The sequence below is a fragment of the Oncorhynchus clarkii genome, chromosome 20, assembly GCF_045791955.1.
Source record: "Oncorhynchus clarkii lewisi isolate Uvic-CL-2024 chromosome 20, UVic_Ocla_1.0, whole genome shotgun sequence".
Classification (NCBI taxonomy): domain Eukaryota; kingdom Metazoa; phylum Chordata; class Actinopteri; order Salmoniformes; family Salmonidae; genus Oncorhynchus; species Oncorhynchus clarkii.
Window position 1 is genome coordinate 28,532,760 of NC_092166.1, and position 12,602 is coordinate 28,545,361.

The 12,602-nt window shown below is 40.7% G+C and overlaps 2 protein-coding genes across 3 annotated transcripts in view; both read right to left on the reverse strand.

The window, feature by feature from the left end:
- Positions 1-430: 430 nt before the first annotated feature.
- LOC139376161 (RING finger protein 11-like) lies at positions 431-5,167 on the reverse strand. Of its 2 annotated transcripts, XR_011627888.1 has the most exons (4): positions 4,529-5,167; positions 3,203-3,372; positions 995-2,976; positions 431-957 (listed from the first exon to the last, which is right to left on the reverse strand). XR_011627888.1 is itself a non-coding variant. In XM_071118413.1 (3 exons), exons 1-3 carry the CDS (start codon positions 4,640-4,642, stop codon positions 2,805-2,807), a joined length of 456 nt encoding a protein of 151 aa, XP_070974514.1. In that variant the 5' UTR covers positions 4,643-5,167; the 3' UTR covers positions 431-2,804. The 2 variants fall into 2 exon arrangements, 1 of the variants encoding a protein (XP_070974514.1); XM_071118413.1 differs by having other exon boundaries at positions 431-2,976.
- Positions 5,168-9,553: 4,386 nt separating this feature from the next.
- Positions 9,554-12,602, reverse strand: part of LOC139377368 (voltage-dependent R-type calcium channel subunit alpha-1E-like) — a 99,687-nt gene continuing 96,638 nt past the window's right edge. Inside the window, exons 45-48 of the mRNA XM_071120392.1 lie at positions 12,003-12,113; positions 11,389-11,524; positions 10,882-11,051; positions 9,554-10,673 (exon numbers count right to left, since the gene is read on the reverse strand). Coding sequence (XP_070976493.1) covers positions 10,125-10,673; positions 10,882-11,051; positions 11,389-11,524; positions 12,003-12,113 — 966 coding nt within the window. The 3' untranslated portion in view covers positions 9,554-10,124. The remainder of the gene's footprint in view (positions 10,674-10,881; positions 11,052-11,388; positions 11,525-12,002; positions 12,114-12,602) is intronic.

A 12,602-nucleotide genomic window follows, 5' to 3' on the forward strand; every position in this document is an offset into this window, starting at 1 on the left:
AGTGTATGTAAACTTCTGACCCAATGGGAATGTGATGAAAGAAATCAAACCTGATATAAATCATTCTCTCTCCTATTATTGACATTTCACGTTCTTAAAATAAAAGTGGTGATCAAACTAACCTAACACAGGGAATTTTTACTAGGATTAAATGTCAGGAATTGTGAAAAACTGAGTTTAAATGTATTTGGCTAAGGTGTATGTAAACTTCCAACTTCAACTGTAAATAAGGTTTTTGTTTATATATATATATATATATATATATATATATATACATATATATATATATATATATATACACATTTGCAAAATGTCTAACTCTATAATGACAAAGAGAAAACAGGTTATTGTGTGTAGAATGATGGGGGATTTTTCAAATGTAATCCATTGTAGAATAATGTGGAAAAAGTCAAGTGGTCTGAATACTTTCCAAATGCACTGTAAATCTTCTCCCTCTTGCACTTTATATCTCTGGGACAGAGTTTTGCAGATGCATAGTCAAAACCAGTGTAAACTCTAATGGCCAAAACTTTTATCTCCTACAAACACAATGACAAACAATACATCTAAAGGTAGGAGATATACAAACATCCAGCGGTGTAAAGTACTACTTAAGTAGTTTTTTGGGGTATCTGTACTTTATATTTTTGACTACTTTTACTTCGCTACATTCCTAAAGAAAACAATGTTTTTTTTACTCCATACATTTTACATGACACCCAAAAGTACTCGTTACATTTTGAATGCTTAGCAGGACAGGAAAATGGTCCAATGCGCGCACTTATCAAGAGAACATCCCTGGTCATCCCTACTGCCTCTGATCTGGCAGACTCAATAAGCACAAATGCTTTGTTTGTAAATTATGTCTGAGTGTGCCCTTGTCTATCCGTAAATTTAAAAAACAAGACAACGGTGCCGTCTGGTTTGCTTAATATAAGGAATTTGAAATGATTTATACTTTACATTTGATACTTAAGTATATTTTAGCAATTACATTTACTTTTGGTACTTAAGTATATTTAAAACCAAATACTCTTGAACTTATACTCAAGTAGTATTTTACTGGGTGACTTTTACTTGAGTCATTTTCTATTAAGGTATCTTTATTTCTTACTCAAGTATGAATTTGGGTACTTTTTCCACCAGTGCAAACATAAATACAGAAAAGGGTATCATTATAATATAAACTAAACATTTAACGGAAATAATTCACCGCAGCAGCAATTACAAACATACATATGTAAAAAGCGACAAACAAAAAAGGAAATCATAGTGTATGTAAAAACAGCCAGAACGTATTTTTGCGCAATGATGTATTGACTGTGGGAGAAGACTGAAAATACAGATAAGTAAGCTAAGTACTTAAGGGAAGAAATTCCACTATTCTTATTGTCTCCCCTTCTCCCAGTCGCTTTCACACAAAAACACACACTAGGATCAAGACAAGCAAAACAAAGCAGAGACTCACTCTACTGAATCACACAATTCATGAATATAAATTCAGCTATTGAGCTTTTCTTTGATAAGTGACCAATGGTAGCATTGATACCATTATCAATATCAATACTAACTTCTGTGCTGCAAAAATAATAAATAATATTGAAAAGTGCAAGGTTATAGATATAGATATATATTAACATAATGCTTCCGTTAATGTCCTATAAGTAAAGTGCAAATCTCGGGATCAGATTTAATGTGTGTGCAAGCATTCCTAACTTCTAGACTGATCCTCCACCACATGCACAAACGAGCCCTTTACATTGGCTGACAGCTATGTTAATCCTCTAAAAGTAAAACATATGAACCTTACACAGGGTGACTGACATACAGCTCATACACTTCTGTAGGCCATTCGGAATGGCAGTGGAGCTATTTCGAATGGTAAATCTGAATTGGCAAAACAAAAGCCAATGCATGTAGTACATAGTCTAATAAAGGATGGACTTTGGGTGATTTCTGTACTGTGTATGTGCATACTATAGTTACTTTGTTGTAAGCCTAAAGAATACTATGCTCTGTAACTTATTTTACTTTGCAACTGTAACACTAAAACAGGATAAGCTTCAGTCCATAGAGAGATACCGATTATTACGCCACCATGCCGGCTTTCCTGGGGCTTTTTTACCCTTACTAAGCCATATTCAGAGTGCAGGATTTGGAGACTTTAGAAGACAGATGAGTCATGTCATGGTGTTGCCAGCTGTGGCTTTTAGAGGAATCTGATAGGATACCTCCTGGTGGCCAAATTCAGACGACAGAGAAGTATCCAATCCCATTTCCAGCTACTAATCATGGTGAACAAAATGCTGGGATGGGATACCACTGAGACCTGCTCAAGTGGAACTGCAGTGAGCCATCACTACGGTAACAGCCCCCTCCTCCTCCTTCCCAACATAACATCACCAACCCAGGCCTACTGTATTCAACAGCTGGCTCAGGAACCCAGTCCACCACAGACACACAAACATATTTTGCATGCTTGTCCTCCTATGTCCTCCATGACTCAGCCTGTTCAGTTCAGAGCCAGTTCCAGGTGATGGGCGGATGGGTCAAAGTCTTTTCATTGTTAATCACTAGTGTTCGCATAGTCTCTCTCTCTGTATGTCATCACTGACCAAGACACCATGCTACTCGTTATCCCAAAGTTAAAAGCGGAGGGGAGGAGGGCAGCGTGTGTATGTATTTGTTGGGGCTGGTGGAGGTGGCGCTGTAAGAAGTCTGTGATGGTTGTAGTGTGTGTGTGTGTGTGTGTAGGGGTGCGGCTTTGCGGAGCTCATCATAATGGGGTAGGGTTGTCTTAGGGGTCAGTTGGTCTCGTAGGTGGAAAGCAGGGCAGCATCCACAGGCTCCATGCAGGAGGGGCAGGTGAAGGACCTCATCAGCCAGTCATCTATACAGTCCATGTGGTAAATGTGCATACAGGGCAGGAACCGGATGGGGTCCCCGTACACAAAGTCCATCATACATATCACACACCTAGAAAATGGGTTATATACAATTATGAATAGTAGTTTTGATTAGAGTCTGTCGTATATTTTTCCTGAGCACATTACCTGACCAGGAAAAACCATGGGCAGTAGTTATGTTAAACACACAGTTACATGTTACAGCTAGGGCAGAAGTTTTACCTAGTTAGGTCACATGATCAGTGATCTCTATCAATAACATCAAAGAATAAAAACAGTGGTGTGCAGATGCTCACTCTCTGATTTTTTTCTCAGAGCCGTCCCGGCCTCCGTCATAGACGCCCCGGGGAAGATGCTGGATGAGGCCGATACGCTGGGCGATACGGACCTGCTCCTCCTCAGTCAGCTGGGTGGCCAGGCGGGCCTGGCTGGGGGTGGGGTGGTACACCGGCATGTGAGCCTGCTCCTGGAGAAAAGACACACATACAGAGGAGAGTCAATACACAGGCCAACTCAACTGGACTGATTGCACAACCCAGTGCTTTATCAATCACTGTATGCGTGAGGGCCCACCTCCTAGCTCGGTTTCACCCTGCCTATAAGAGTGGCTGGGCTTATATTGGTTTCAATTGATAAAGTTGATGACATCTAGTTGTAATAGTAGAATGCACAGGGTGCAATTTTGAAACTGGGCGGTGCATCATCAGTTCCTCTTGTCATGTTTGTCATTGCATACCTTAGAGAGCTATTTCTAACTTGTCAGAAATTTCATGTCAGCTAAAGTTTTTCATTTAGGCTTTTTTAAGCCCATAGATACTGTTGTACTGTTATCCACCCTGCCGTGGATAAAGCAGTTGACAAAAACTGCCCATTCTGGACATTCTTGGCAAGCCTGTTAGGAACACTTTTGTGAGATTGAAAAGCATTTGGGCAACAAAAGTGCTGCGTGTGTGATTTTTCCTTTGTGTAACTGGGTTTGTTAAACTATTGTAAAATGAAAACTCAGACCCATAATCAGTTGCAATACCTAGCTATGAAAATAATAATTTTAATGCACTATGGACTCCCATGTGGCGCAGTAGTCTAAGGTGTCACTACAGTCCCTGGTTTGAATCCAGCCTGTATCACATCTGGCCGTGACTGGGAGTCCCATAGGGCTGAGCACAATTGGCCCTTGTCCAGGTTTGTCCGGGGTAGGCCGCCATTGTAAATAAGAATTCGTTCTTAACTGACTTGCCTTGTTAAATAAAGGTAAAATATATATTTCAAAATATTCAAAACCTATTATTTCCCCTGGTCTTTAAATATTTTACTCGGGCTAATCTGAAGTCAAATTGAAACTATACATTTGACAGCAACTTTAAACTATAACGTTACCGAGCTAGATGAATGAGTCATAAATGGTCTGGAAGAGTACAAAATAAATTACATCAACCAGCTAGCTAAATAATCAGAAAATGTTTTGACCAGATTCCCAAGATGTTCAATGCATTTGCCCCCCTACCCTGGGTTTTGCATGATTCTGTCAATTATCATAACCCTACTTCACACCAGTGACTGGCTAACGTTTGCTAGCTAAATAACTAATAAAACTATCTAGCTAAGTTAATATCAAGTCTGACCTGGTAAGGCGGAGGTGGCTCCAAATCCGCGTCTGCCTCACCATAACTTCCTCTGTCAGACTCGTGAAGCAAAGATATATCGTCCGACGTCGGCGATTTGAGACAATTGCCCATGTCCTCTTCTCAGCCCCTCGTTGTTTAGCTAGCTATAGAAGCTAGCTTGTAAACTTACTATTGTTAGTTTACAACCACATGTATCCTCCACTCGTTACAGAAGTAACGGTATTACACATTGACTACTGTTTAACAACCCATTAAAATATAATATGTCTGTTCATACGAATACTATATCGAGCCCCAGCAGCTTTCCAAGCTATTCAACATCATCAGACCATCACAGTCAAAACAAAGAGCTAGATAATAACAGTAGCTAACGTTAGCTACTTCGGCTAGCTAGCTAATGTTAGCGACATGTTATTCCTAAATTAATATCACTCATTCCTCGGTCTACGATTTGAAATGTAAAACGTTCACTTAAAAAGCAACTACCATAACAACATCAAGCGATAGAAAATGAATATTTTGTACAAATATCGACCAATGACTTCGCGAAAAAATGTACAAATAACTGTCTGGCTAGCAATATTATCAGAGATCCTGGACATAATGACAAGATGCTTGTGACGCCGCCCTAACAATGGGATTCTCTGTCCATAGAGCGGAACAGTCCTCTCTGGATTGGAGGATACATCTCGTTATTTGAATATACCTTCAATATGCGATAAGGGTGTTGACGTCAACCGCCTGTATTCAATGGTGTGTGGGATGCTATTCTAGCCTCATGAATATGCATAGACAATTCAATGAATTGTGTTTTTTCTCAGTTTACCAGAATGTCACGTGCATCACACTTATTATCAGTATGCTCATAACAACCTAAGCATTACTTAACCTATATTAGATCAAATAAGCCTCAGGTATAAAAAAAAATCATTTTTTTCTTGACTAAATTCCACACTCTCTCAAATACTCCTCACTTGCTTAATAATTAAAGATGCACGAATGCAGAAATCGCTCCACCATTTCTTCAATGCAAAAATTCTAATAGTTCACCTAATTTCAGTTTATGTAACAAAACAATTAAGTATAGTGTAGTGTAGAGTATAGGGTAGGGTAGAGAATCATTAAGTACTGATGGTGCCGACAGAGAGGGCTGCCTCGCTTCTAGTCAATAGGAAACTTTGCAGTATTATTTCTTACATTGCTAGCCCAGAAAATCTATATTAGATTATTAATAATTAATAATTAAAGATGCACTATGCAGAAATCGCTCCGCAATTTCTTCAATGCAAAAATTCTAATAGTTCACCTAATTTCAGTTGATGTAACAAAACAATTAAGTATAGTGTAGTGTAGAGTATAGGGTAGGGTAGAGAATCATTAAGTGCTGATGGTGCCGACAGAGAGGGCTGCCTCACTTCTAGTCAATAGGAAACTTTGCAGTATTATTTCTTACATTGCTAGCCCAGAAAATCTATATTAGATTTGGGATTATATACACTCTATCGGCAGGATAGTGTTATTTCATACAGTCAGGAAGAACTATTGCTATTTGTTTTGTTTTTTCGCGTTGTTCGTAACTTGTTTGGTACATAATATTGCTGCTACCGTCTCTTATGACCGAAAAGAACTTCTGGACATCAGAACTGCAATTACTCACCTCAGAATAGGCAAAGAGTTTTTCTTCAATGATTCGGCGCGGGAGGGAGATACTACAGACAACTGACCAAGCCCAGATCACCGGCATTCACTGGAGAAGGAAACTGAGATTTTGCGGAAAAAGATCAAGTACATTAGAGTGTCTAGTTTGAGAAACAGACGCCTCACAAGTCCTCAACTGGCAGCTTCATTAAATAGTACTCGCAAAGCACCAGTCTCAATGTCAACAGTGAAGAGGCAACTCTAGTATGCTGGCCTTCTAGGCAGAGTTACAAAGAAAAAGCCATATCTCAGACTGGCCAATAAAAATAAAAGATTACGATGGGCAAAAGAACACAGACACAGGACAGAGAAACTCTACTAGAAGGCCAGCATCACGGAGTCGCCTCTTCACTGTTGACGTTGAGACGGGTGTTTTTTGGGTACTATTTCATGAAGCTGCCAGTTGAGGACTTGTGAGGCGTCTGTTTCTCAAGACACTCAAATGTACTTGTCGTCTTGCTCAGTTGTGCTCCGGGGCCTCCCACTCCTCTTTCTATTCTGGTTAGAAACAGTTTGCGCTGTTCTGTGAAGGGAGTAATACACCATGTTGTACGAGATTTTCAGTTTCTTGGCAATTTCTCGTATGGAATAACCTTCATTTCTCAGAACAAGAATAGACTGACGAGTTTCAGAAGAAAGGTTTTTGTTTCTGGCCATTTTGAGCCTGTAATCGAACCCACAAATGCTGATGCTCCAGATTCTCAACTAGTCTAAAGGCGACCAGTTTTATTGCTTCTTTAATAAGCATAACAGTTTTCAGCTGTGCTAACATAATTGCAAAAGGGTTTTCTAATGATCAATTAGCCTTTTAAAATTATAAACTTGGATTAGCTAATACAACATGCCATTGGAACACAGGAGTGATGGTTGCTGATAATGGGCCTCTGTACACCTATGTAGATATTCCATTTAAAAAATCAGCCAGTTCCAGCTACAATAGTCATTTACAAAATTAACCATGTCTACACTGTATTTCTGATCAATTTGATGTTATTTTAATGGACAAAAAATGTGCTTTAATTAAAAAAACAAGGACATAAGTGACCCCAAACTTTTGAATGGTAGTGTATATTTACTGAACAAAATTATTAACACAACATGTGTTGGTCCCATGTTTCATGAGCTGAAATAAAAGTTCCCAGAATTTTTCCATAAGTACAAAAAGCTTATTTTTCTCAAATGTTGTGCACAAATTTCTTTACATCCCTGTTAGAGAATATTTATCCTTTGCCAGATAATCCATCTACCTGACAGGTGTGGTATATCAAGAATCTGATTAAACAGCATGATCATTACACAGGTGCAACTTGTGGTGGAGACAACAAAAGGCCATTAAAAAATGTGCGGTTTTGTCACACATCACAATGACACAGATGTCTCAGGTTTTGAGGGAGTGTGCAATTGGCATGCTGACTGCAGGAATGTCCATCAGAGCTGTTGCCAGATAATTGAATGCTCATTTCTCTACCATAAGCCGCCTCCAACATTGTTTTAGAGAATCTCGTGGTGCCCCAGATCCTAATGAGTTAACTGTTACATTATTAATTTAATCAGGTAACAATTTAACATAGTTAGTTAATTGGATAAATAACAGTCTTCAGATTAATGTTAAAGTCAAGATAGCAGAGCAGCACTTCATCGAGGACATACAGTACCTCTCCCCATCTTAGCAACCAATGCATCAATATGTTTGACTACTTCAGTTTCAATCTATGTTACACCAAGCAGTTGTCTCCTCAACTTGCTCAATTGCCACATTATTCATAATAATTACAATGCTTTTAGTTTTTTATATATTATGGACCAGCTTATTATTAGACACCTATTCTAAAACTGACTGCAGCTCTTTTTTAAGGGTTGCAATGATATCACTTGCTGTGGTAGCTGACATGTATAATGTTGAGTCATCAGCGTACATAGACACACAGGCTTTACTCAAGGCTAAAGGTAGGTCATTAGTAAAAATAGAAAACAATAAAGGACCAAGACAGCTGCCTTGATGTATACCACACTGGTTTACGTTAGAGAGGCTCCCATTAAAGAAAAACGATATGTGTTAAGTTAGATAGGTATCTCTGAATCCACAATATGGCAGATGATGTCAAGCCTCTGACCATTGGTCTAGTCTACCTCAGATATGGAGACAAGCAGCCACATATTGTATGTGCAATTGAGGACACTTCTATTGCAATTGAGGACACTTTTATTAATATATACAGCTATTATACACATATAAACCAAACAACTATTTTGCATTCCAGGACAATTCTCCATGTTTTTTGGTTAACTGAGTTTCACAGAATCATTACCCTTTTTCAGGCAAATAAAACAAATACAAATACCTTAAATTAACATTCCAGAGATATCCTAATCCATTCTTCAAGCGTGTTGTGAGCAGAAAGGGATATTGTCTCTTACAATCCTACAGAAAATATGATAGAAATGTACTGTACATTATTAATAAACCATTCTAAATAACAGGTGAAAACAGGTGTGGAAAACATCCTTCTACATCTGTCGTCAGTAATGGTTCATACAGTATTGACATAAAGAATGAAGAAGATATACAGTTGCAGTGAGTTCTTTGACACATACCGATGATGTTGTAAGCTAATGTAGAAAGAGGAGAATGTGGACGGCTACATTGATGAACAACAGAACACTCAAGTTCATGATTGCTTCTGTGCCAGTTATTGATTCTGGAAGATGACAAGGAATGAATCCGTCAAATGGTGGAATATTGTAACAAACTGAATAAAAACAGGTACAGTTCGTTTACAAGAAGAAAGTTGGTCCAAGACAGGCAAATGGTCTGCTGGTTTTCCTAGTGACTCAATAAAGGTTCATTGATGAACTGAAGCCATGTTCTGGGTGTAATTTGAGTCATTTGGTTCTCTAGAGTCCAGTTCATAGCAAAGTACTGTCTTTCAAATCACACTGGATATTTAGGCATTCCTTTCTGAAAAACAGTTGAACACATTTCATAATATTGTTGGCTGCTTTCAATTGTCCTGCAAGTCGGTAAAAAAATGTAAATAAATCATACAGATTCCCAACAGAAGAGTGTGCCATTCACTTTCTGTTTGTATAAAGTGGATAACTGTCCTATTGATCATTGTTTTATTCCTTTGACATTTTACAACAGGAATTACATAGTTTACGTATGAATAGATAATTACTAAAGAAGTGTGTTCCTTTTGTAGACAATACTACATTTCAAAACACATTGCTTTGATCAATTATTGTTTGTGTGTATTTTTTGTTTACACACATTACATTTTATTAACTTAATGATAAGTCAACAGTTAACCTTCTCTATGGCCATGTAACCTACTCAGACAATCAAGTGGTATTGGTGGCATTACAATTTTATGACAAATCACAGGTATTTACAAAAAACATGGTTTTCAAAGATATTGTTTCTCCTTATATTTGCACATAGTCACACACCCCACATACACTGTTAAGAGAAACACAAAATCAATGTCAGAGAAACACCTTCAGAAATGACAATACCTATTGACAGACAACGTAATTCTATCCTTTCAATTTATTTCATCTCTTTTCTGTACATCCAAGGCTAATTGAGGTTTATTATTAGTCCCTTTCTTTTGTTAGTCAGAATATAAATAAACCACAGTCAAATATTTGCGGGTAGATATTTATTGTACATTTTCTGTGTGACTTTAAAAGGGATCCCACTTGCAGGAAGTGGAAAAAATGGATGTTCTTAATTTTTTTCCTCCCCTCACATTTGATCAAACATACTGCAAGCACACAGGTATGCAGTAGTAATGCAAGAGAGCGACAAATGTCCCTCTTTCTTTTATATTGTAGTACATCTTATACACTAGCACCTTCCTCACCTCTCATCCACCACCACTTCCTTCTCCTCCTAGCAGCGGCCGTCCTCCTCTGTGTCGCTGAGTGGCTCACAGCCTGCAACAGAGACGGTCTGAGCCAGGCGTTTCCGGAAGTGTCCATTGGGGATCTGCCAGCCGCTCCTGGAGCCCCGTCGGGCCGAGCTGAAGCTAGAGCTGGAGCTGGAGCTGACCGTGTTAGCGCGTCCCAGGCTAGTGGCCACCGCCGCCTCGAAGGTCAGTGTCTCCATGAACCTGGAGGGGTCCGGACTGTGCTCGTCCTCCTGCAGGGTGAGATAGGGCTCCGACGGGTAGCGACGCAGAGGGGAGCCCTGCTGGTGGTGGTGGCGACGACCCCTTGGCCCGGTCTGTCCCTCTCCACCTGCCTCTCTGGAGGCCTCCCCCCACCTCTGGGTCTCTGGGCTGCCCCTGTCGTCATCATCGTCCCCGGAGGGAGGGTGCGTGCGACACACCAGAGGGGAGTAGGAGATGTGGGGATGGGAGCGAGTTGGGGTCTGGGACAGGGGGCGGCGACTAGGGGTACTAGATTCAGAGGTGGGGATGGGGCTGTCGGAGCTGTTACCCTGGACACACAGGAGTCAAAACATATTTAATACAGACATCTGATTGCCTTTTTTAAAAGTGTCTATTGTGTATCCAATGTGGGTATGTGTTTGTGGTCTACTTCGTGTCAACCAGAGTTTACACCAGTGGTGTATGGCCCTTTAATGTTTGCCCTTGGTAAGGCATCCAGTGTGTGTGTGTGTGTGTGTGTGTGTGTGTGTGTCCTACCTGTTTGTCCAGGGGGTGTGTGCGCTCTCGGCTAGGGGAGCATGAGGGCTGCAGATTCCTCTCCTCAGAGTTACAGCGGGATGTGTCTGGGGAGAGGAGGTGGCGGCGCTCTTTGGACCTCCCGCGCTCCTTCTCTGTGTCCAATTGCCTCTTTCTTTCTGACCGGGAGACTGGAGGAGGACGAGGAAGACCATGGAAAGGAGCACAGAGAGGGAAAGCAAGATAAGAATATATATGTTTGTAACACTGTAGATCATTAAAAAGTATGTTGACAGGTAGATCATTGACGCACTTAGGATAAAAGAAAAGGAAAAGTGGCACTTGAAAATAGGATAAAGACATAAGAAAAGAAAGGGAAAATACGGAGAAGAGAACTTGACATATTAACACATATAAACACATATAAACACATGCAAACAATAACCACACAGTAACATCCCTCATCATGCCAGTGGGAGAGATAAGAGGAGAGGTCACATGAGTGGAAATTGGAGAGTGGAGACTGACCGGCAGCCTTGTAGCTCTTGTGGCGTGGTCTGTACAGTCTATCAGGACTCTTCTTCTCCTCCTGCCACAGGCCATTCACCCTCTGGTCAGCCACAGTGGACGAGGACCGCTTAATGGAGCCACTGGCCATCTCCGTCTGCACGCACACAGAAGGAGACACAACTAAATACCCGCATGTACCATGAAATAGGTTTTAGTTATTTTCAAAGAAATACATCCATCTGTCCATGCAGCATTCTCTGTTTTTATCCATCTCCATGCTCAATATTCCAGGAAATGAACAGGTCAAGTAGGATGCTTGAACCTTTTCATTTTACTCTTCAACTCATTGTGTAGCGGAAGACAGAGACAAAACATACCAGTAACCCAGGATCAATCAAACACCATTCTGAAACGCTAGCATTCCTTTGAAACATCCATGTTGATTATCCCTCTCCAGAAACCCAGCAGCAAACAGAAGATACATAAACCCATTTTTCTCTCCAAACGGAACAACCAGTGTAGTCTGGTCCTCGTCCTCTGTCAAACAAACATGCACGTCACACTCTGGGGCCCCCTTGCTGCCCGGGGCCCTTCTGGCCCCTGGAGGAGTCAGTGTGGTCATAGGGCTGTACCTGTGGCTCTTCAGCCAGACGGGGCATAGAGGAGGCCCGTACACACAGCCCCTTGCCAAACGGGAGCTGCAGTGAGTCAGGAATCAACCCACTGAACTCCCCAAGACTCACCTATATGAGACCAGAGACAGAGAGAGGGGCGAGGGGAGAGATAGAGTACAGTACAGATCAGGCTGGTCAATTTAATACCGGTACTAACTGCCTTTTGGGGTTCCAGCCAAGGAGGGTTTCGGCCAATGTTACATCGTAATAATTTGCAAGTGCCTTTCTGCAATTGGGAGAGAACTTAAGCCATTCCATCATCACCAACCAATCAGAAGCCATTCCAGCCAAAGAGCCACAGATTAACAACCAATGACAACAAGGAGACTTGTGTAGGAGAAAGAGTAAGAGGGCGTAAGGAGACGGCGACATAAGCACATCGCTACGACAATAAATGAGGAGAGAGAGGACAGAACAACTATCGGGCTGTTGTTACACATACACTCATGCAAGTACAGATCTGGATGCACCAAACGTACTGAGACAAGTTCACCTGCTTTAAAGCCAGTCATGTTACTCTCCAGTGAAAATATACATAGAAGAAGGCAAACACTAACA

Coding starts and splice junctions, on each gene's coding strand:
- LOC139376161 (XM_071118413.1), bottom strand. CDS start 4,642: ATGGGCAATTGTCTCAAATCGCCGACGTCGGACGATATATCTTTGCTT. Junction 3,373..4,528: donor AGCCACCTCCGCCTTACCAG/GTCAGACTTGAT, acceptor TCTTTTCTCCAG/GAGCAGGCTCACATGCCGGT. Junction 2,977..3,202: donor TCTGAGAAAAAAATCAGAGA/GTGAGCATCTGC, acceptor CCCATTTTCTAG/GTGTGTGATATGTATGATGG.